Source organism: Syngnathus floridae, chromosome 6, assembly GCF_059516105.1.
Source record: "Syngnathus floridae isolate MCC-2025c chromosome 6, RoL_Sflo_1.0, whole genome shotgun sequence".
NCBI classification, from domain to species: domain Eukaryota; kingdom Metazoa; phylum Chordata; class Actinopteri; order Syngnathiformes; family Syngnathidae; genus Syngnathus; species Syngnathus floridae.
Window position 1 is genome coordinate 17,570,594 of NC_142418.1, and position 22,408 is coordinate 17,593,001.

A 22,408-nucleotide genomic window follows, 5' to 3' on the forward strand; every position below is an offset into this window, starting at 1 on the left:
TTGCATATTGTTTTTCGCTTTATTGTTCGCCTAGTGTCGTGTCAACGCATCAGGATGACCGCGATAGAAAACGTCTGTTGACAGTACAATAAAGTTGCTGTGCGATGTAGAAGTTTCATGCGATGAGCATTTTTTTTTTTTTTTTTTGTAGACACACGCAATTCCTCCCGTTTGCAAATATTTACACATCTTCGCAACCTTTAAAAGCCAGTAATACAATTGATGCACATATTAAAATTTCAGCCGTGACCAAGCTGATCTTGGTTAGATTGCAAAATGTTTTTTTTTTTTTAAACACTAGTCTTGGAATTTCAGTTACAAACGTTGCTAAAATAGAAAGACAAAGATTAGAAACTCCCAACACGGATTTCCACTTGTACCCTGCAGTTGTTGCGGCAAATTGGTTTCTGGCTGTTTTCATAAAACAGCTGACATGCTTGCAGAGACTTTAGGTCCATTCAGCATGGCCAAGTTTGTTTCAAATGATCATAAAATTGTCTGAGAGAGTTGTTTCCTGAAAAGTGATCGATCCTCCAGCAGTTTTCAGTGCACGTTTGCAAGTGAAGCAAGTTGACGTTCTTGCGCTTCATGTTATCCACGTTATTTCAAAGTCAAATGATAGGCTGCAAAATCAATTCATCTTCCTGTTCCTGCTTCTACCTTGCTTCAGAATATTTTGGAGTGTCTTATCTTGCGCTCTTACACCACAATGTCAAAGGCATGATGATTTGGACAACCAGTTCTTGTACTCTTCCACAAACAAATGTATCAGACAGATGATGGATCTGGGCATCTTCCTGTTCCTGATCTCTTCTACAATGTCATGTCCCAGACAGGTGAAGTTTCCTGTTCCTGCTCTCTTCACCATTTTATGTCTTCGGTGATGGATTCAATCTTTTGAGGTTACAGTCCCTGTTCTCAGACAAATGATGAATTCAAACATCTTACAAGGTTCCTGTTGCTGCTCTCGGCCAACATCTTATGTCTGATTTGGGGGAACCATATGAAGTTCCCGTACCTGCTTTTTTCTACCATGTTATGTACCAGACAAGATGAATATGAACATCGTTTCATTCCTGCTATCGGACACTATCTTTTGTCTCAGAGAGATGATGGCTTGGGCTATCAATGGAGGTTCCTGTTCTGGTTCTGTCGTGTCTCAGACACATGATGATTTCAAACAACTTTTGAGGTCCCTGTACCTGCTCAGTGTCTTGAAGAAATAATGGATTTGAGCATCTTTTGAGGTTTCTGTTTTTGCTCTTTGCCACTACCTCGACTTCATACAGATGATAGGCAGCAGCATTTATGAAGGTTCCTCCTCTCTTCCACCGTCTTCTGTTTCAAACATGTTGGATTCAAGCATCTTTTGAGGTTTGTGTTCTTGTCCACTATCATATCTCTGACAGATAAATGGAGGCTTGGAGCAACAAAAGAGGATCTTGTTCCTCGTCTCTTTCACCACGTTACGTCCAAGGCAGATGATGGACTGGAGCATTGACTTAGGTCCCCGTTCCTGCTCTCTTCCATCACTTTAGGTTCCGGACAGATGATGGACGGGTGCGTCGACAGGCTCCATCATCCTGTACTTCTCCTCCAGGAAAGCTTCAGTTCTTTGCAGCTGGATGAGCGGTTTGGCGTGCGAGCTGAGTCGGCTCTCCTGGTTCCTCTTGTTGTAGATGTTTACCTTGTTCTCCAGCTCGGGGCTGTTTTTGGTGGAACCGGTAGGACTGGGCGGTTTCAGGTTGACGGGGTCCAGGCCCTTCTGGCTCAAACAGGAGTCCTCGGACAGAGAGGAGAGCAGCTCCTGCACCACGGCGCTGGGACTTCCCCTGGGCTGAGGGGCCAGGGGGCTGCTGTAGGGCGGCGGGTAGCAGCGCTGGTCGCTGTAGTCTGTGGACGTGGACGCCTCGCGCACAGTGGAGCTGCAGTCGGCCGACGATCCCGCCGTGCGGCTGCTGATGCGCGACGCCGTCGTGGCCGAGGCTTCGCTGGCCGAGCTGTTGGTGCGCCGCAGTCGGCCGCCGGCAGCGCCGTCGGCGCTCACCAAGGACGGAGGGAGCTGGCTGGGGTTGTTGGGCAAGTGGACATCGATGGCCGCCGTGGTGATGATGCGAGCGGCCGGGTCGGGGATGCCCATATCTGCAGGAGATGCCACAATGATCCACTACACGGATAGCGGCACGCTGGAGTGAACAGGATGTGGCGGATTCTCACCACTGCTCGGCTCGCTGTAATACTGACTGATGTAGTTGTTCATGTCATCCTGGCCGTGGTGATCTGAAGAGTGGAAGAAAGAGTGACGCTTCAGAATTCACAGTGGCGCTTTAGACATAGCAACAAAAAATACGGCACTATCAATGTTTGCAGACCTTGACATGGGCTGCATCCATCGCGTTGTGTTACCGTAATTTGCCTTAAGTTATGAGCTGTCACAGCTGGACAGTTTTACGGTCCATCTCGGTGCGCCATTAGAATATTGATGTGGACTTCAAGATGCGTCAGAAGAAAGCAACAGTGTTGTGTTTTGCTGCTTCCTGCTAGTATTTGTTAGGCTTTTAGTAACCATAAAGGCACTCAGTCCTTTTGTTACAAATTCAATGGGAATCTGAAGAAGCAAATAAAAATCACAGTTCTTCAACCTTCACTTTCAGGTTCACTTGTCCGTGTATCAACAATCATTTGTCGGGCAGGTCTCAAGGCACCCAGGCCGCAACTTTGCGCTGAAAACACCATGTGAACGTTGCCTTGTGCTCTGCGGCTATCTGATAGCCAAAGGAGACAAAGGAGTCGCCTATTCCAGACGGTTACCTGAGGGCCCGCCGGGCTCTCTGACTTTAGCCGGCCTGTGATGATCGGAGACCCCGGGGGCCAGTCCGTCCACCTCATGGAAACTGCTGCTCGGTTTACCCCACATATGGTGGATCTGCATGGCTGCTTCCCGCTCGGCCACCAGATCCAGGTCCTGCTGGGCCAGGTGGGCCCTCAGCTGCCGGATTTCAAACTGAAGGGAGAGAAAAGGAGTGTTGAGTTCATTTCTTCACGCAGATAGAAAGTGGACAGTCTGTATTGTACAAGGCACAAATCTGAATAGAATCAGATGACACTTCCCATGAAGCCTACAGCAGAGCCCACAAAGAGTGGGCTATATGGTTAACTACAGAAACATTTGACTTGCATATGAAATAAATAAAATAAATAAATAAAAAGCCCTCCATCTATTTATTATACCGCCTTTAATCTATTTGTTGAAGTATGCAAAAAAATGTCACCTTGTGATTCAGGAACATTGTTTTCCTTTTCACAGTTCTTTACTGCCCTTTAGTGGTGACAAAGCGTCATTACTAGTTGAGTCTCTTACCGCCTGCTCTTGACAGATCTGAGTGAGGCGGTCGAGCTGCTCCTCCCTCACCGCCTTTGCCTTCTCGTACTGCTGGATCTCCAGCTCCATCTCAACCTTCACCTGCAGCACGTAGGCTGAGACAAGACGTGACAGAAATACATTGTTCAAGATTCTATTATGTCGACAGATTTATTTTCATTTCCAAGCAAAAGAGTTGGTTTGTTGTAAATAGTCAGGTATATAAAAACAATGAAAACATTTGGCCATTAAGCATCAAACCTGCCCAACCTAAATTTTAAATGAATTTGAATGTGTTGAGTGGCGCTCACCCGCCATCACCACAACGAACATTGTGCAGCTAATTGGAAAACCACAAGGGGGAGCAAGGCTGCTAAACCAACAATGACTTCCAACAAATAGTGTGTTCTGCTCTCCGTAATTGGTTTACCAGTTTGCCCTTAGCGACTGCCTCAGCGGAACAAAAACACATTAATTAGGACAGCATAATACCATAAGTCATGTTAAATAAATAAAATAACAAGGAAAGGGACAATTGAGGCAACAAGCTCGAAAGGGGCGCACGCACGCTAGCACGGACGACTGAGTTGTATAAGTACTAAATAAGTAAATTGATAGCACACGCTTTGGCATCAACAACAACGACAAAAACTAATTAAAATTGGTTTATAAATAAGCAAATTTTGACTCATTTTCCATGCCCATGTATTGATTATTAATGGGAAAGTTGCCCCTGCCAATATGGCCGCCACGTAGCACAGTGGTTCTGCTGCAACACGCTGGCAATTTTTGAACACTTCAAAACTTGCGACACACACGTAAATAGACACACACAACGTCAGCCTTACCGTCAATGACCCTTTTGACCCTCCAGATGCGCAGCGTGATGATGAGACCAATGGCATCCCAGGGGCTGCTGGGGCCGTTGGCCACAGTGGAGGCCACCATAGGGGCCAGCGAAAGGACGATGATGGCTCCGTCGAACACCTGAGGTGAAAAAAAGAAGAAGAAACACTCTCTGAGCGGTGACATTGAGGCAATGACACTGCAGTGAAAGGAGCCCTCGAGGCGGGACTAATAGCACCCACGGGAGCTTACCTCCACTTTGTTCTCGATGTAATCCCATATCCCTAGGACCACGATCCTGAAAACGGTCTGGAGGATGGAGACAGAGAGAAGGTGACACTGTCGCTAAGATGCGAGACGACAAGGAGAGCCTAACTAAACCACTGCGGGATAGCGGATGCCGTGCATTCGGCCTCGTAAGTCCCAATAAAGGAGCAAGATGGTGCATTTACTGCTGCTGTGCGCATGGGCTCATTCCTTGCGGCTAACCCGCTAATGAATTGAAATGTTAGCAGTGGGCCCGTCAAGTCAGAGGAAGAAAAACGTCCCTGGCTGTGAAGGAAGCAGTGATCAATACTTCAAGCCCTGTGCTTATGTGGAGCCAGAAGAAAAAATACACTTTCTGGATTGTGGGCAGCACAGTTGTTGAGGTATCTGCATCACACTTCTGTGATAGTCTCAGTTTGAATCTCATTTAAATTGTCCTAATCTTAACGCATAATATAATTGGAGTCTCATAAATGATAAAAAGAAAAAACATTTTGTAACATTTTCTTTCCAGTGTGGGCTCAATACTTTTAAATTCACAGATTAAGTTGCATTTAACGCCCAATACGGATTTCTTTGAGCCCGATGCTGATTTGGCAGAGTAAAATTTTGACTAAATCAGCCTAATAATTAAAACAAAAAGGAATGATTAGAGCTAGGAACTGACCTCGGTGAAGAACACAGACAGGATAGCCAGGCTGATCCAGTGGATGACGCCAGCAAACTGGGATGCATTGTTAACTGTAGAGAAAAAGAAACACGATTGTTCGTTTGACACGTGACACAGACGGATGATCCGGGTCCAGCAAAGAACACACGTGTGTATTTATTGCGCTAATAAAATGTATATCGGCTGCCATTAAACACATTGACATTGGCCACATGTCATGTGACCTTGCACTTAATGATGAACGAGAGCGTCTTCGCCAGGACAGATGATGCGGATGAAGGTGACGTCAGCTTGTCGTGGGTCACACCGCTTGGCAACGTGTATCAGCGGAATGCTAATGGGGCTGTTAGCTTGCGCAGACCATGATTGATCTCATGCCTAAGGTCAGGACAGAGAAGGTGAACTAGTGTACCAGCGATACATAATCAGACCACTCTTAGGAGAATTTAAAATGGCAATTTCTGACAATTCTTCAGTGTGTAAATAAAATTCGTCGTATTACATCACTGCGATCCTTTCCCACCTGGGATCATGTTGAACAACGTGGGACCACTCATCTCATTAAAAGTTAAAAGATACGGGACGTGCATAGATGAATAAGACATAAGACAAGACTTCCTTTGGTCTTTGTGGACGTTTTCCAAGTACTAATCATGTTATCTGAAGTAAAACTACAGACTTCCCTTCAAAAACATTTTCAAATGTCCATATATGTCTATATAAACATAAGACAAAAAAAAGTGACTTGAGAATATTTCTAATAGCTTAATGCTAACAGATAATGGAAAACGTCTTAGACGTGCTAACAATTAGCATCAATAGTCACGAGGTAATTTTATGAGCAACGAATACATGAGCACTAATGGCAAAGCTGTTTGTATGTTAGATAAAGTACAATATTATGAAGGATGAATCTATTTTGTCGTTTTTAGGGGATGGTTTGGATCTTTTTAAAGGCGTTTCCATTTATTTAAAGCACTGCATATCAAATTTACTCACCTTGTATGCTTTCGTGCAGCAGTTGTAATTCAGCGATAAATGACAAACGATGTAATGACTGACTTTAATCATCGCACTGATGACTTGGCAGAAAAGTTAGCAGCTTGTTCACTGCACGTTGGCCACAGTGGTGACATGCTACACTGTGTTTCCGGGTGCAGACAAGCGCGGACGCTCGTCAATTAAAAGCAACAGCTGGACACCTAAAATTGCATCTGTCTACTCACACTGCAGCAGTTTGGTGTCGACGAGTAGCTCCAGAGTCAGCAGCAGCACCGCCAGAACTACGCAAGCCACCAGGACGCAGTTGAAGCCGGCCGACGCCAGGCACACTTGCCACAGAGCCGCCCGGCCCCCGCAGCACGGCTTCAGCCAGTTGGACCTGGAAGGGGGAAGACGGATGAATGGAGGAGGTGCTATAAAGTGATGGCCGCCATGTTAGGTTCTGACGGGCGAGGCGATGACAACATTCAAAGAACATTATTATTCCTAAACTAAAAAAAAAAAAAAAAAAGACAATTATTATTATTATTTTTTTTACTCAGGATCAATATACAATTTTGGCGTGCTATGCAGGAGCACAAGAGAAAAAAAAACATTTATGTCTCCATGAGACATTTATGGAGCATTAGTGAAGAAGATGAAAGGAGCGCGACAAAATGGCGTGCGATGTAACTCACACTCTCCGGAATGGAATAATAATTCATTCTGACGTTCTCACTCAACCCAAGCAGGAAATGTATTAATTTCATAAAGCTGTAAAGAAACGCCGCCTGAAAGCAGGGAACATGGCCATGACGGATCACTCCCAGCTCCCAAAACTTAATTTTAGGGAAATCACATCGAACCAGAGCACCTGAAGTATTCATGAGTAAGAGAGGCCGAATCTGTGGTGAAGGCAGTTTTCAGGGGGGGGGTCACTTGAGCGGCTCTCAGGGTCACGGCGGGTTCGGATGAAATAGGCGTGCGTCTACGGAGATAATGCTGGAAGGATGGCGAGAGGAAAGGTTGCTGCTGCTGCTTCATGAAGACATCAGGGGAACGGGTGGGGGGGTGTAAGGTGAGCTGACAGGAGGGCAAAGCGAGGGGATTAGATCATGAGGGCGATCAATAGCGGGGTGAGATGGACGTGATGGCGCGTCAGCTGCGGGGGAACGTCCAGATGGAATAAAGACCTCAGGCGGAGTGATGGGGAAGGAGCCGCAGATCGGTAACTTTCACTCACATGTCCTCTGACGCATGCGTTCCATTAAATGATCTTCAAGTCGGCTTGCTGTGTGTTTCATTAAGCGCTAATAAGTACGGAGCACTCTATCAACTCACCGGAGTTATCGATTGTTACACACGTGGGCAAAACCAAGGCTAAATAATAAAAATAATCATCAGGACCAAGTTGCGCAGGTCTGGCAGGCCTCTAAATGATCGATCGGAACTCCTGATGAATGTCTTGATTGCGCATTTACAACAGAGCCACGTAGGTCAGCAAACGAGCGCGGCACGCTGGGGCGCAGACAATTAGATTTTCCCACAAAGTGATTCATCACCGGGAGGCGGCGAGGAAACGAGCGACACTTTTCTGCATGGCCAACACTTTGTTATTTATTCATGCTGATGAATACTGTTAACATATGGATTATTGCACTAATTGGGGACCAGCAAGACGAGATCCAGACGTATACTCTGGGGCGAAACATTCGGGCCCAGCTTTGAGCATTTTTTTTTTCTAGTTTTCTCTGGCTTCTCTGCACTTCCAACAAGAGTTTGCAGAATTATCCCTTGGCTCTCCACAGATCCTCCACTGAGAACTGACACGGCAGCACTGGTCTGGTCTGCCGAGAAATGGGCCAGAGATTCCGAGCAAATGAAGATGGATCGGCCTGCATGCGTGTAGCAGCAAACAAGCTGTCCTTGATAAATAGCTTTTCGCCCGGACACTCCATCGCTCCTCGCTCTCAGCCTAAAGCAATCTCGCACTTTGCATGTCTGTGAATATTAACAAACCCTCGAACCCGGCACTCTCAAATGTCATCTATTGTGTCGCACATGGGGCCAAGCGGGAGGGACAGCTTGATGAAGAGGATTGTTCCTCTGAGTGTTGGAGATAGAGTCAAGGTGGTGCTGGTGGGGGAGAAATAGGAAGAACGACGTCCTACTCTCTTTTCGGGCATCTATCAACACAGCAGCAGGTACGGTGCTTAGTGCAAAAAAAAAAAAAAAAATATGCGGCCATGGGTCACACTAGTATCTTGGTTGAGCACTACTATTGCCTGCAGTCTTCATGAAGGTCATCATACGCAAAGTATACATAATAAATAAATAGAAAATTAATTCATTAATTAATAAGGTGGTTGAAGGGCGAATTTATTTCAACAAATGAAGCTGTGATTTAAAAAAAAAAAAGGTTGGCTGTTTATCATTTCAAATGCACAATACTGCCACCAACAGGACTGGAGTGAAAAATGATCACAATGAGCGTCCCCGATTGTTCGGTTTTTGCTGACGTCACGTCAAGTGCAGTTGTTTTGTTAAGATTATCTAAAGATCATTTGGAGCCGCTGGTAGTATGAATGAACAAAACAAACAAAAATATGGGTGAAGGTTGTTTGCTACCATTTTTTATCTGCTCTCCAATCGCTTTCTCCTCCAGTCGAAGTGGCAGTTTGACCCTTATGAACCATCTGTCATTACTGTGTGCTTCACACCTCGCCATCTGACCCCTGGAGATCAACGGCATATGCTGCTGTTGCGGCCAGCTGAGATGTGGCTGCTGAAATCTCAGGACAAGCGACGGCTTACCAATAATGGCGGTAAAAGTTTGGAAATCATTTATCTTGGTCTTGTTTCATCACAAAAAAAATGGCCTTTGAACAAGGGTGTGTAAACTTTAGAAACACCGCACACTCTCCAAATTTTATTATTCACCAAACTAATCTAAAACTAGATTGTTTAAAACTCCTATTACGGTCTTATTTACTCCTATTATAATGATCACAATCCGGGTATTCAGATTACGCAATCTTGCTTGACATTAATCAAGACAATCATTGTGTGAAATCACATCTTGAGCCTCCATGCAGAGGGCGGGTGCAGCCAAATTCTATTAATAATTGCATCCAGCTCACCACTGCACAGAATCTGCAAGTACCGCTTGTGCCCCATGTGGTCGGCAAGAACATCCACCACCCACACCGTTCGTTGCCCACATCTCCCGACGAAGCTGCTGCGCAAGACTAAAAGTGCTCTTCCACTCCTAACCAAATCAAAAGCAAAATAAAAACACATTCAGCAACATGGGAGCGTTTCATTTGGAAGAATTTTCCCTCACGTGACTAAAAACAAACAACTTTTCTTTCACCACTGGTTAAATTGTCATCAATTGGATCCAGAAGCATGTCTGGAATTTAAATCACAGCAGAAAACATTGCGTCATGGAAATCCCATACACATGATTACACTGGAATTGTGTGAAGAAAGCGCCTGCGTCATTCCTATGATGCAATGCATGCGTCACTGAGGCTGCCAAAACTGGTGACCGTCTTTTTCCACTCAGCGTACATGTGAAAGTGCGCAAGACTTTGTTCTAGTAATCAGAAATGCCAATCTGAAATGCTCACGGGTAATCCTATATCATATTGACGGTTCTCCTCTACGCAACCTAGAGGCACGGTTACAGTTCAAATTAATGTTTAACCTTGGTCGTATATCGCAAAAAGCTTGCATTTGAACAGGGGTGTGTTGACTTTTTATACCCACTGTGAGTTCCAATAACAGATACGTGAAGAAAAATATCCAACCAGATTTCACACTTAGTAGTGTATTTTTCTGTTTTATCTTAGAGGGGTCCACAAATTTTTTTTTTTTAAACAAACCCTAAAAATTCATCAGAAAACGCTGATTAAGATTCATGAGCAGTGAAAATGTTGAAAAAACTTCCTGGAAAAATAAAAAAAATACCCAAAAGTCAATTATCTTAGGGCACCAAGGGGGATCCAACCATATTTCAGGTGGAGCCAGTGCCCCCGTGACCCTCCCCTTGAGCGCCGCCAGTGCTTGACAGATTTTGATGCCAAAATGGTTTTGAATCGCCCTTGCTGACAGGAGCAACACGGACACTGGCCCCAGGAAAGGCGTATCTTGGACCGAGCCAACAACACGGCGATAATTGTGATAAGAAATCATCAACCTGACCTCAAGGATAGAAAAGGAAGCGCCACAGGGCCCAGTTCCAGTTTGCCACTAACATGTCTGCTTTATGACACATATCGACATTGAGAATGGAAACCTCGCTCAGCAGAAATGGAAGCAGCAAGCAAATCTGATATAGTGACAATAATAAACAAATGCAAATTCGGACTCGGACATGAAATGTGCCGATAAGGACGCAATAACCAGTAATGGAGAGCGTGACGGCGGGATAGATTATAGCCAATCCCGTCTCATTAAGGATATAGCACACATTAAGGCAACAACAGGCCACCGTATTACTGGAATTTTTATAATTGGGGTGGCAACATCAGTCATTGTGTGATTACATTTGGGGCTTTTGGCCATACAAATTAGTGAGAGCGAGATCTGATTATAATGATTAATCTAGCTCATTTACCGCTTCTGTGTGATCTCTGATCCGACAGTGGAAAGAAAAAAAAAAAATCAAAGTGGAGCTCATAAGCAACTCTTGAGCTGCGGGCTGTGACATCACATAAGATTTGTTTTGAGGATTCTAAATTGGAACTAGCATAGATGGATGAAATCGCCCGAACCTTTGCATCTATTTTCAAGAGTCATTGCTTTAATTAAAAAAAAATTCTGCAGTGAACATGTGACATTTTAAGACTTACCCCTCTCGGTTGTCCTCTTCATCCGGGTTGGAGATGAGCTGAGATCCAGCCAGAGATACATCCAGGGCGGCCAGAGGCAAGTCTCTGTAGGTGAAGCTCAGCAGCTGAACCGGGGCCACGCGCTGGTTTTCCTCCTCCACCTGCTGTGAAATCACCTCCAGCTCGGAGGAGGCAGCTTGAGGAGGGGCCCTGTCGTACGAGCACACCACAAGAGCAGCGTTACGAGTCGCCGGAGGAGACAACTGAACAAGGGGGGGACGTAAATTTCAACCTATATCAGGTACATAAATATCCTCATGTGCCATCGGATGCAACGAAAGCCTTTTTTTTTTGCTCATCTTTTGACATTCGATGGCACACAAGTTGTCATTGCACACCACCTGTTCTTTGGAAGGTCAGCTGTCATTTTATCTGCCAAGCGAGTCTTGAAATTTAAATACGCAGGGAGGGTTTGTGATGGGGCAAGCTGAGCCAATGGGGAACAAGGAGAAGTCACCCTACAACGGGGGTCTGACGTGGCTTGGCGGTGGTCCAAGTGAGGCCCGAATAACTTCAATAGCGGGGCAAGACTGAGATGATTTCCGCGCTAGCTTGAGCAGAACCACTTTCCTGTTAAATGTCAATGTAAGCAGAAAAATAGTTTTCTGTCTATTTGCTTGACCTGATTCCAGATGAGAAGCGCTTTCATGGACTCCTTTGAAAAATACTTGAAATACTACAATGGTGCTGTTTGACTTTGCAACACAAGCTGTTCTTACAACTATTAAAAAAAAATCCAGTTAAATAACACAAACAGTATCTTGCATATACTTGGCACCTCAAGCCACCGCCAACCAGGACACTAATCAGTCATGACAGACAAACCGTTTAGCGCATCAAAACCGCATTTCCGGCCAATCAGAGAGCGGGCCAGCAGCCATTATGACCGAAGCCCAGCAGAATGGCCGCTTGCCATCGTGCACAGGGAAGAGACACGACTTCACATCTCAACACTTGGCTTCTCTTTAACCGCGTGAGTTAGGAGATTGGACAAATTGTGTGTGATAGCAGTAAGCGCGACAAGGACCGAGTCCAAAAAGCTGCGTAAACAATTTGGTAAGTGTGCATCAGGTTTATTAGTTTTCACATTGTGTTTCAAAGAGAAGTGCAACTTAATTGGTGTTTTTTGTGTCATTTTTTTTTTTGCTTTTGAGTCGAGACCAGGTGGTCAAAGTTGTGGCGCGTTTTTGGTGGAGTTGATCAAGGATCAACCTTTTTCTTTATTTTTTTGCCAATTAAGATCATTTACAGAAGTCATCCACGTATTGTTCTTGAATGCTCTTTTCTTTTTGTTTAACTTTTGCTTTTAACTTTCGATTCAAAAGTGTCATTGTTACCGAGTGCTAAGAGTGGTCGTATTTCCAGCCAGATGTCTGGAAGTGGGCCACTCTGCCCAATAAGTTTGTATCCAGACACTTGGCTGCTGCTTGAAGCGCAGCAATTCACTGTCTTGATATCATCAGCAAACCAAGACAAATGTGCCAAATCAATTACACGGGGACAGGCTGCACTCGCCGGCAGTAGCTCAGACACCAGCTCCTGACACCGAGTACATTATTTGCAGGATCACAGCATTGTTGCCCTGACCTGTACTCCCGGTGCAATTTATTGTTAACCAAAGTACAATGGCGCTCTAAGTGTAGTTTTCTCCATAGACTGACATGAAAAATGACTTTTGCTCTGAGAACAGGTCAACAGCAACTGTGAGACAATGGCGAATTAATCTGGACACGTAAAGTACAATTTATTATTGTTTTTGTATTTGGGTTTCACCATCTCATCATTTTTACGATCGAGAACTAACAGACGCTCAATAAGATCCAATTTGTGTAAGTGTAAAAATAAAAAAAAAGGTGATTCAAATTTGCCATTAATTTCAGGGGGGGAAATCTATCGGGGGATATATAGGTCTTTTTTTTTTATAAATAATTTTGTCGTTTTTTTTTAATTTATGAATCAAAAGTACAAATGGTATCGGTATTTGGTATCGGCAACTACTCAAGAATTGGTATCAGCCTAAGAATATGGTACCTCACTTTCCAAACAAACAAACAGGAATCCATGCATATAAAACTCCTGTATTCCCTAAATACCTTTTTTTTTTCGTGTAGAACCTTAAATTAAAACTCAAATGACATCTATAAATGATTTCATGGTGAACGTAAGAGGCAAAATATTTCCCGAGCTAACCTCGATGACAAAATCTCTCACGCCAGCCACAAACAACAGGGCTGCTCTCGTGCGAGGGGCATCCTGTCAAAGCCAATCAGTGTGAAAATAACTCCCCAAACCTTTGTCAACACAAAGCGTTTTCCATGTGCTGCCCGCCCGCCTCACTGAGCGGCCGCGGGCTTGCCCCAATCCCGCTCACAAGCAGTCATCACCTTCCCGCTATTATCTACTTAAGCACGATTGGCCACAATAGTGACGTCGCGACGCTTCCAAGCATCCTGCGCCTTTAACCGGAGAACACAGCTGACTGAACCCAATTTGGATTCACCTCCCCCCAGCCCTCGACTCGGTTCCCCCTCCCCTTCTCCCTGCACGGTTGTCATCAGAATGCGGGGCTTGTCTGCGGGACCACACACACACACACACACAAGGAGTAATTATTAATAAGAGAAGATGACAAGTGAGCATCCCTCATGAATGCTAAGAGGTGGCAGCAGACAGGAGATGATTGTTGTACTGTAGATGAGGCCCCGCTGCCCCTTGTTCACGAGCCCTCACGGGAAAATATGCAGCGCTAATCATGACCCGACCGAGACGGAGACGCCCTTTCGCACGAGACGGCGTGTTCATCAATAGAGATTGGGGATTTCACAGCCTCTCGGAATAAAAAGATGCGGCGAGGGCTACTTACTGGTGGTTGCTCATGTCGAAAGGCTTCCGACGGATGGTCACGCTAAATCAGGCCAGGTGTGAAATCACAGGCACAGCAATCGTGACCTGGCTCGGCTCCCTGTGGAAAATACAGAAAACAAATGAATAGCATACATTCAAAGATTAAGTATGGTACATTATTTGGATCCAGCACAAGCAAAAGTTTTTGGATCTGACACTTTGCATTTGCTTCTTGGCGGCGGTGGCGCCTTCTTCTTCTTCTCCTCACCTCTGCCGAAGCTCTGTTTAACTATTTTCCCAGGGAGCACTAAACTGTAATGGATTTTAAATCTCCCTTAATATACGCTCCGCTCTGTGAATCTGTGGGGCTGAGGAACACCACACCTCTTGCATAGCAAGTACCGAGGGATGCTAGCTAGCCCCCTTGTGCTGCGGGACAGAAGACCATTCAAGTCAAGTTACGTGACGAGCCGCCTTGAATGGAAGACTCGCAACCTTGTCGCTTCAACTTGCAACAACTTGAGCAATAAAATGCAAGAATAAGACGTTTGGTACAGCCAGTCCATATTTGGCACCTTTCACAACACTATAAATAATGACCGAGAAGCATTTATCGTTTCCATACAAAGGCAAAAAATGGACTCAACAGATTTTTTTGCAATAACTAGCTACACCCTTAAAACCACCAAGGTTATTTTAAACTCGCCTGGGGTTATTTTTAACCCAGCAGTTTTTAACAATGTACAAAATGGGCAGAAAGTCATTCTTAATAACATTTCCTTGTCAATGTTATTTCTTGGAGCCTATCCCAGCTGACTCAGGGCGAATTTGCAAAGTAGTAGGAAAATAATCATTTACAACAATGGACAATTCCTCACTAACTTAACATGTACAATTTTGAGGAAACCAAAGTAGCCTTAGAAAAGCAATGTAAGCACAGTGAGACCTTGCAAACTCAACTAGGCCTCCACTAGGACACCATTCTGCCAGATGTGTAATGTTTAATACAGAGGAACACAGCTAAAATGCATTTTCTACACCTTCCTCCATATGTTGGCTTATTATATTGTCTTATTTGTTTTAAATGCTAAGTTCCTAATTTAGTTCCACTCTATTCTGCAATTCCTCCTCAAGGTGATTCACTGGGCTTGTTGGGGGATATGATTAAAAGCAGACAACTTTCACCTTTTTTTCATCCATGGTTTCCAATCATTCCTAGAAGGGCTCCGTCACGGAGATGTTTGTCAAAAGGCTGCAATGTATTCACCATCTAGTTTCCAGCCAACGAGCCTTGGTCTATTTCTGCACAAGGCTCATCCTCATCAAGATGCATTTGCAATCATGTCAAGCGAGGCCGACAAAAATTGTGCTCGGAGGCCCCTCGGTGGGGTTCTTCTTCTTCTTCACGATTCAACCAACGCAAGGAAGGAATAAAGGAAGCAAATAAAAGCACACTAACCTCCCGCGTTGCCTTGCTCTACATAGTGGGAAGAGTGGTCGTGACTCATTTGCCCTCGCAGTGACGACGGGCACATCTCCCTTCTCGCCGATGATGAAGATCACAATGAGAGGAGCTCGGATCTTGGCTTGAGTGGGCTGACAAATCCGCCGAGCACCAGCGTCGCCTTTCCGGGGACGCAGCGCCACAAATAGACCTCCTCCTCCGACGCGAGGGCACCATGCTTCGGCAGCGGGCGACGCCGTCACCGAGTCCGGGGAGACGGTCCCATCGTGGGAGGGTGGCTCGTGAAGATTTTTTTTTTTTTGGAGGGTGTGGGAGGGGGGGCGGGGGGTGTTCCACCTCCTCCACGCGATCACACCGGGGGCTCCATGTGGACGAAGAGGCTGACGAACGAGAGCTGTCCAAATGCTGAAAGCGGGAGACCAGCGAGTGACGACGTCGACGAGGAAACAAGGTCGTGGCAGCACAAATGTGAAAAATGAAAAAAAAAAAACGGGATAACAAATGTAAAAAAAATAAAAAATAAAAAATTACAATCAATTAGTGAATCATACAAATGAGCTGCATTCGCGGACAGAAGCCACAATGAGCGTTACTTACAGCACTCGGGAAGCGTCGACCTAAAAAAAATTAAAATAAATAAATAACACTTCTTTTCACTTCCTTCGGCTTCCTCGCGATAACAAGACACACGCCAAAGGGGGAAAAAAGGCAAAAAAAGGGGGGCAACCCATCCTTGTATTTCCATAGTGAACCTTTGTTTTGTTATGATTTAATGTGGGTTAATTATTCCCAAAAAATTAATATTTAGCGCAGGAATCAGCAATATTTGATGACAGTACAGCACCAAAAAAAAAAAACAAAAAAAAAAAAACCCAAACAAAGCAAAAACAATGGTAATTTGTTAGCTTGTTATTTACTTGCAACATGATTAGCGGTTACAGAAAATTAAAACCACCTGTATATCAAAATAAAGAATATCATTAGATTGAGATTTGAAATACGAATAAAATAAGCCCCAGTCTGTAAGAAGTTTACTCTTTAGTAGAAAAATGCCCATATCTTTCTTACATTTAAGGTGTCACTCACTAAAACTATGTATTCTTTATTGTTGCCTATGACATATTAAACATTGGTGTTCAAGACTTTGCGTCCCCTAGTGGTACGATTAGATATTGCTGCTTTTTCCGAGGTTGCTAATCTCATTTCAGACCTATTTTGTTGCTTGGTCTGATGACATTTTGTATAAAGACCATATCAGTCATTTTTATGAATATGTGTGTGTGTGTGCGTGTGTGTATTGTCTGTCTATATGTGTTGATTCATCTTGTGTGTTCAATTAAGGGATAAACTGTAACAGTGCAACATCAACGCTTATTCGTCTAGGAACTTTCACATACTTACAAGTGACAAAAATATGAAGCTTCCAGTGGCTGGAATGGATTCCATCGGGTCATCGCTGCACTTTTTGCCATACTGCTCTCTAAAGGTCAATAATAGGTCAACATGTTAACTGCCCTGATGACTTTGAAAAAAGAAACGTTATCAAACTTGAAAAGAAAAATGTACAATTCCGACCCCTGTTGAGATCTTAAGCACTGCTCTAAAAACACACAAACCTTTTAACAATAAATGAATAAAAAGCAAGTTATCCTGAATGTGAAAATATTAACTTAATTTTTTTTTTTTTTCAACTGCATAGGAAAAAGTCAAGTGATACTACCCCACAAGCTAGTGACACCGTTTGGAGTTGGCACACAACAATTCATTAATTATATTGGTGACAGAGATTCACAACAACGTTTCAAGGATTGGGCCTCCCGCCGAGAAACCTGCACTGCAACACTCTTCCCTTATTAAGAAATGTGCGAAACAATGAGGAAAACTTGCCAGTTGATGAGTCAACTAACGGTCCCATACACAAGGCACTAATAACTTCTTGTAAGGAAGCAGTCCTTGACGCGAGTTCCCACGATTCCATTCATACCTTCTCGACATGCCTACCATTCATTTGAGCCGCCCCACGCAGACAAGCACAAATGTTGCCTCACCCATTCCGAGCCTGTGACGGCACAGCAGAGAGCCTTCTTTTCAGTCGGCGTGACATGTGATCATGCTCAGGCCACCACCACCATCATCATCAATCTCAGTGATGGCCAGAAGCTGCTGTGATTCCACTGCTGACCTGACAGACAAGCTGACAAACGGGCCTCCAGTGAGCCAGTATCGCCATTTTCACAGGCGATGTGGACAAACTGCATTCACGACATATTTTAAGGAGGCAGGAGCACGCCCACATCACGCCTGTCCTTAAAGGTCTAGGTGAAAGCAACACAGTACTATGAGTCACATTGGGAAGTCACGGTAGCTACCAAAAGTTGGGATTTCACAGGCAGGTAAGGGCAACGCTTAGATATTTTGTAACTTGGCAAATTTTCCTGCTATTTACGTATACAAATTTGTATATAAAAAATGAAAAGCTATTTAAGACAACGTTATCGTGAGGTGTTTTTGTAAGGCTACTATCGCATTAGATGCAGCTCGAGTTGTTGAATTTGACAAATAGTTTTTTTTCCCGGAAGGTGTTCCACAGGGATCAATTGTAAGCCTCCTTGTAATTCATTTTCTCCTTTGATTCACCTACACTTTTAACTAGGTAACCTCGAGGTAACCTTCCACCTAAAAAAGAAAAAAAAAATCTTCCAGATGATGGGAGGTAAGGAATAAAAGTCGATTTAAAAACAGTTCCTTTTGATAGAGCCACTATTTCATACGAGTTGCTTTGTCTGTACAGAACACGGAGTGCCATGTGATGGGGAGGATGCCGCCTATTGCATGAATGGAGGCACGTGCTATAAACTTGCCTCCATGGATACACTTTCTTGTGTGTAAGTCACGTAAACACACACAACGTCGACCCCTTATGTTTGGACGGCATCCTGAGTGAGAGACTATGTGACGTTTAGGTGCAACAACTACTACAAAGGAAGTCGATGCGAGCAGTTCCAACTGCTTCTCGGATCCACCGACAAGGAGCAAGCAGGTTTAATCGTAGCGCTGGTCTTTGTCGGACTCCTCATCTTAGTGGTCTTTTCCGTTATCATCTACTTTACCTATAAGTAAGTACACACGTGATGAAAGGAAGGCATTTAAAAAAAAAAAAAAAAAAAGTCTAACCTCTTGATGTAACTTGTGTCCAGGATGCTGAAAGCCAAGCAACAGAAGAAGCAGAGTCACACAGAGTATTGGAAAGTCCCACCAAGAGTCTGACAATTCCACCAGGTTGATGTACTCAGCCACATGGTGAGATAGTTTGGAATGCCGCTTATTGAGGAAAAAATGACTTCAGCATCTCTTCATGCATGAGGAAAATACCTGTTGGAGCTAGATAGGCCAAACATCAGTTCCAAGATGCTCCAATTTGTTAAGATTTAGACTTATACTCTAATAAATAAAATTAATGTGTTTGAGGGTCAAACTTGGGCCACTATAAAAACTTTATTTACAGTAAAAGAAATAATTTGGGCAGCATTATTAACTGCCATAGTAAAAGTAGTTAACTGCTGTGAATGGTGCTCGAGACTTTGTTTGATGCTAAGTCTGTTCTCATAAAGGCTAAATGCAAATTTCTGATGTACAGAACATTCAGTTCTTTTATTTTATTGTTGAGTTTGCCGTGTTGTACTGAGTAGCCAGAGCTTTTCCACGTTGTCCTAGTCATATTTTTTGCCCACTATGCCCCCTTGTGGTGACATTAAGTCAAATGTTTCTATTCACTGGACTACAAATGTATATCACATTTCAATCTATGGTCTGTGACTAAAAATAGTTACAAAGCGTTGTTGTGCATGTTAAAACATACTATGTACATTTTTGACCTGCTGTATGTGTGATGCTGGATGAAAAGAACTTTTGTATCAGTTGAGGGGTACATGGCAGTGATTTTGTAAATAAAAGCAATTTGAAATAATCTGATTTTTGTGTGATTTTTGGAGTGAGGCAAAACAAAAGTATACTTTCATTCCTGACATTCGAATTGGACAACTGTAAAACAAGGTGAATTGAATCTATTTTTTTATACGCTGACAAAGTTGTTGGCATTTCTAGTGATGACCACCACCTAGTGGACAAAAATAGGAACGTTTTCATGGTCCTAGTAGGGGAACAATCTAACAATCTTTTGTTATAGAATAATAAAAGTTTGTCAAAGGTGAAATCTACTGCAACAGTCATTAGGAAAGGGATATTTGAAAAATTTTACCCCAAAAATTTATAGAATAAAATCCAGGAACAAATCAAGTGTGATCATGCTTGCTTATTAAGAAATATTTTTTTTCTGGACGGCCAAATCTCACATTTACATTGACTTCTGTCTGATGTTAAAAACAATCAGGTATTCGTATAGTGCAGTAGGTTTTTTTTTTAATATCCTATAAAAATAAGATCTTATTTTCAATAACACCCTCAGTCATATGAAAAGTCAAAACAGTCACGTTTTCCGAAAACAACTTACGCGCTTCTGGCTTTGTCAAACTGGTGTGCAATTTTCAGGGCTGTGCTGTTGAGTCCCACAGACTGCATGTTGGTGAGAATGCTGACCACCACACCCTGCGGGAGGACCTTCTGTCCTCGTCGCTGCTCCATCTCCTCGCTGGGTAACACCAACAGGACACTGCTGGCCCCCACAGCGCCCCCTGTGTGCGACACATAGTGCTTGCGCTTCCTGCATTGCCCGTATTTCTGCTCTTTGTCCACCACCAGCCAGCCTTGACTGTATCGTCCGTCCTTGTCCCAGCTGGCCTCCGTCTTATCCACCGCCGTCCAAAGTTCCACGGCGGTTTGGGGTTTGAGGAAACCGGGCAGCAGCCCTTCAGTGTCCTTCATGTGAGCCATTTGATAGCTGTAGAGTAGAACGTTACCAAAGAGCAGCAGGTCCCCCACCGTGGAAAGAAAGCCGCCGCCCGCCCACTTGTACGAGTTGTCGACGTACGGGCAGTTCACCACCCGGCCTCGCTTGTTCAGATGATAATACCTGCGGAGAACAGGAAAGCCAAACAGCCTTTTGCAAAATCAAGACAATATCGAGAATATTAAGATACCACAAAAATGCATTTAAACATATATGGTGTATATTTACAAAAGCCAAGTGTCATATGTCTGGTTGAGAAGTGCACACCCATCCGTCAAGCATGATATGATGCATCCTACCTGGAACGATGATAAATGATGGGTTCATTTTGATCTGGCACCGTATTGAGCATTCCAAGTTCCCGGAAGAGGTTATTCATGACATCCAGGAAGGGCTGGCCCGCCGCTTGCTCGATGACAGCACTGAGGAGGGTGTAGGCGTGGGTCGAGTACAAGAATGTTGTGCCTGCAGGATGAGGAGTCAAGTGTTCAATTTACCAAAAACAACCCGCATCTTAATGAAGCAATGAGGAAGTGTGCTTTACCTGGTTTGAAAATGAGTGGGTCGTTCTTAAAGAGGTCCAACGCTTGAGTGACACTTTCAAAATTTTTCATCAAGTAGTATTCCTCATGCTCAAACTCTTTTTTCTTCTTGGCCTGGGAAGCTTCTTTGGATTGCTTAGTGGGCTCACCTTTATTTTGATTCATATCCTCCTTTTTCTCCATCATTGATGGTTTCAGAAGCCGCTTGGCTTTCTCCATTTCCTCTTTCACTTTATTTGGGTCCTTCTCGTAATGCCGAATCCCGCTGAGGTGGGAGAGAATCATGCGAGGTGTTATTGTGACCTGAAAAGAGAGAGCGGGTTACAATGCAGAAGTTGAAAAAAATGTTTTTTTGTGAGTGGAGGTGGCTCACGTTCTGTCCATCAAACTTTTTTGGAGGAAACTCTGGGACATATTTCTGGACAGGCGCATCGAGATCGAGTTTCCCTTCCTCACAGAGACGCGCAGCAGCCGCCGACGTGAGCGACTTGCTGATACTGGCGATTCGCATCACGGTTTCCGGGCCACATGGTAGACGATTCTCCAAATCGGCATAACCGACCCCTAAAGTCCATCAATCAATCAATAGAAAATTAAAATAGACACAGAATAAAGGTAAACAAAGAAATAAAGAAGTAGGGCCCGAGTGTAAAACAATTCCAATAACTGAATATACAAAATTGAAAAAAAAAAAATCAACGATCGTGATAATATTTTATTCACGTTTAATGAACATTAAGCTTTTCCCCCTCCAGAAACGCTCAATACAGAAAAATCTTGATAATATTAAAAAACTGCAATCAATTAATGTTGAGATCTTGTCCACAACTACCAAAATTGAATCATTTTGGACTTTAATCGTCATTTTCCTTCAATGACAACCCGATGCGAGTTTTGCACATGAATCCATGACATGCACGAACCTTCACACCAGACAGTAACACCATCCACCGACACCGCCACCACCAGGCCGGGAGCTCCGACTTCACTCTGGCAAGAGAAAACACAGTAAACCGACAGAAGTGCACCAGAAGATCCAGACAGGAGGAACCTGTTGACTACCACATTCCTGTCTGCATACCTGCGCGCCTACCTGGATTCGTTCCACCAAAACTCGACTGGCTTTGATTGCAGCATCGTATCGATGATTCTGACGGTCCGTCGATGTGTTATCACAAGAACCTTTGTCTGCCCCCGCGTGATATTTTAGTCCAAAGACCAAGGCAAGTCCCACACCAGCTCCACAGATCCACACCAAGGAAAAGTTTTTTGTGGTGGACTCGCTAGCGTAGCATCGCCTTTGGCTAAAAACACATCTCTGTCCAGGCGGCCCAGCTCGCCCAGCGGCTCGTGGGAGCCATAGAGTTGTCACCCGCGTGGGCAAACGCTTAAATTTATCATATAAAGTACGTGACACCAATAAACGGTACATTTTAAAGGCATAAAGTGTTTTTTTCTTGGTGAAAACACTTCCTACGGTGAGGGGCAAAAACTTACTTCCGGTTTGTCAGCCGGACATGATGAATCGATTACCGATCCAGAAAACATCGAGCGACAGACTCAGCCAGTTAAATGTTGGTAACTCACAAAATTCATCACAAGCATAAAAATCAATTGAAGAAATTCAAATT

General features: G+C 44.0%; 3 protein-coding genes across 5 annotated transcripts; 1 reads left to right on the forward strand and 2 right to left on the reverse strand.

The window, feature by feature from the left end:
- tmem266 (transmembrane protein 266) lies at nucleotides 1–17,424 on the reverse strand. Its single transcript, XM_088379846.1, has 14 exons — nucleotides 17,378–17,424; nucleotides 16,731–16,809; nucleotides 15,927–15,946; nucleotides 15,324–15,734; nucleotides 13,884–13,982; nucleotides 10,982–11,170; nucleotides 6,371–6,525; nucleotides 5,142–5,215; nucleotides 4,460–4,516; nucleotides 4,210–4,348; nucleotides 3,362–3,477; nucleotides 2,812–3,004; nucleotides 2,218–2,280; nucleotides 1–2,142 (listed from the first exon to the last, which is right to left on the reverse strand). Exons 5-14 carry the CDS (start codon nucleotides 13,895–13,897, stop codon nucleotides 1,535–1,537), a joined length of 1,608 nt encoding a protein of 535 aa, XP_088235972.1. The 5' UTR covers nucleotides 13,898–13,982; nucleotides 15,324–15,734; nucleotides 15,927–15,946; nucleotides 16,731–16,809; nucleotides 17,378–17,424; the 3' UTR covers nucleotides 1–1,534.
- lactb (lactamase, beta) lies at nucleotides 16,275–22,315 on the reverse strand. Of its 3 annotated transcripts, none has more exons than XM_088379844.1 (8): nucleotides 21,859–22,315; nucleotides 21,701–21,767; nucleotides 21,151–21,341; nucleotides 20,780–21,080; nucleotides 20,535–20,700; nucleotides 19,840–20,358; nucleotides 18,504–18,530; nucleotides 16,275–16,809 (listed from the first exon to the last, which is right to left on the reverse strand). In XM_088379844.1, exons 1-8 carry the CDS (start codon nucleotides 22,207–22,209, stop codon nucleotides 16,719–16,721), a joined length of 1,713 nt encoding a protein of 570 aa, XP_088235970.1. In that variant the 5' UTR covers nucleotides 22,210–22,315; the 3' UTR covers nucleotides 16,275–16,718. The 3 variants fall into 3 exon arrangements, with proteins under 3 accessions (XP_088235970.1, XP_088235969.1, XP_088235971.1); XM_088379843.1 differs by lacking the exon at nucleotides 16,275–16,809 and adding an exon at nucleotides 17,387–17,523; XM_088379845.1 differs by lacking the exons at nucleotides 16,275–16,809; nucleotides 18,504–18,530 and having other exon boundaries at nucleotides 18,953–20,358; nucleotides 21,871–22,313.
- Nucleotides 17,575–19,296, forward strand: nrg4 (neuregulin 4). Its single transcript, XM_088379864.1, has 5 exons — nucleotides 17,575–17,722; nucleotides 17,983–18,042; nucleotides 18,121–18,214; nucleotides 18,293–18,445; nucleotides 18,527–19,296. Exons 2-5 carry the CDS (start codon nucleotides 18,033–18,035, stop codon nucleotides 18,594–18,596), a joined length of 327 nt encoding a protein of 108 aa, XP_088235990.1. The 5' UTR covers nucleotides 17,575–17,722; nucleotides 17,983–18,032; the 3' UTR covers nucleotides 18,597–19,296.
- Nucleotides 22,316–22,408: the final 93 nt, after the last annotated feature.

Excerpts from the sequence above, each read along its gene's own strand:
- tmem266 (XM_088379846.1), bottom strand. Across the intron at positions 4,517-5,141 it reads TGTCTGTGTTCTTCACCGAG|ACCGTTTTCAGGATCGTGGT; the intron begins GTCAGTTCCTAG and ends TCCATCCTCCAG. Across the intron at positions 3,478-4,209 it reads GGTCAAAAGGGTCATTGACG|CCTACGTGCTGCAGGTGAAG; the intron begins GTAAGGCTGACG and ends GTCTTGTCTCAG.
- lactb (XM_088379843.1), bottom strand. The coding sequence starts at position 22,209 with ATGTACCGTTTATTGGTGTCACGTACTTTATATGATAAATTTAAGCGT. Across the intron at positions 21,342-21,700 it reads TGTTACTGTCTGGTGTGAAG|GGGTCGGTTATGCCGATTTG; the intron begins GTTCGTGCATGT and ends GATGGACTTTAG. Across the intron at positions 20,701-20,779 it reads CCCACTCATTTTCAAACCAG|GCACAACATTCTTGTACTCG; the intron begins GTAAAGCACACT and ends CTCATCCTGCAG.
- nrg4 (XM_088379864.1), top strand. Across the intron at positions 18,215-18,292 it reads ATGGATACACTTTCTTGTGT|GTGCAACAACTACTACAAAG; the intron begins GTAAGTCACGTA and ends TGTGACGTTTAG. Across the intron at positions 18,446-18,526 it reads ATCATCTACTTTACCTATAA|GATGCTGAAAGCCAAGCAAC; the intron begins GTAAGTACACAC and ends ACTTGTGTCCAG.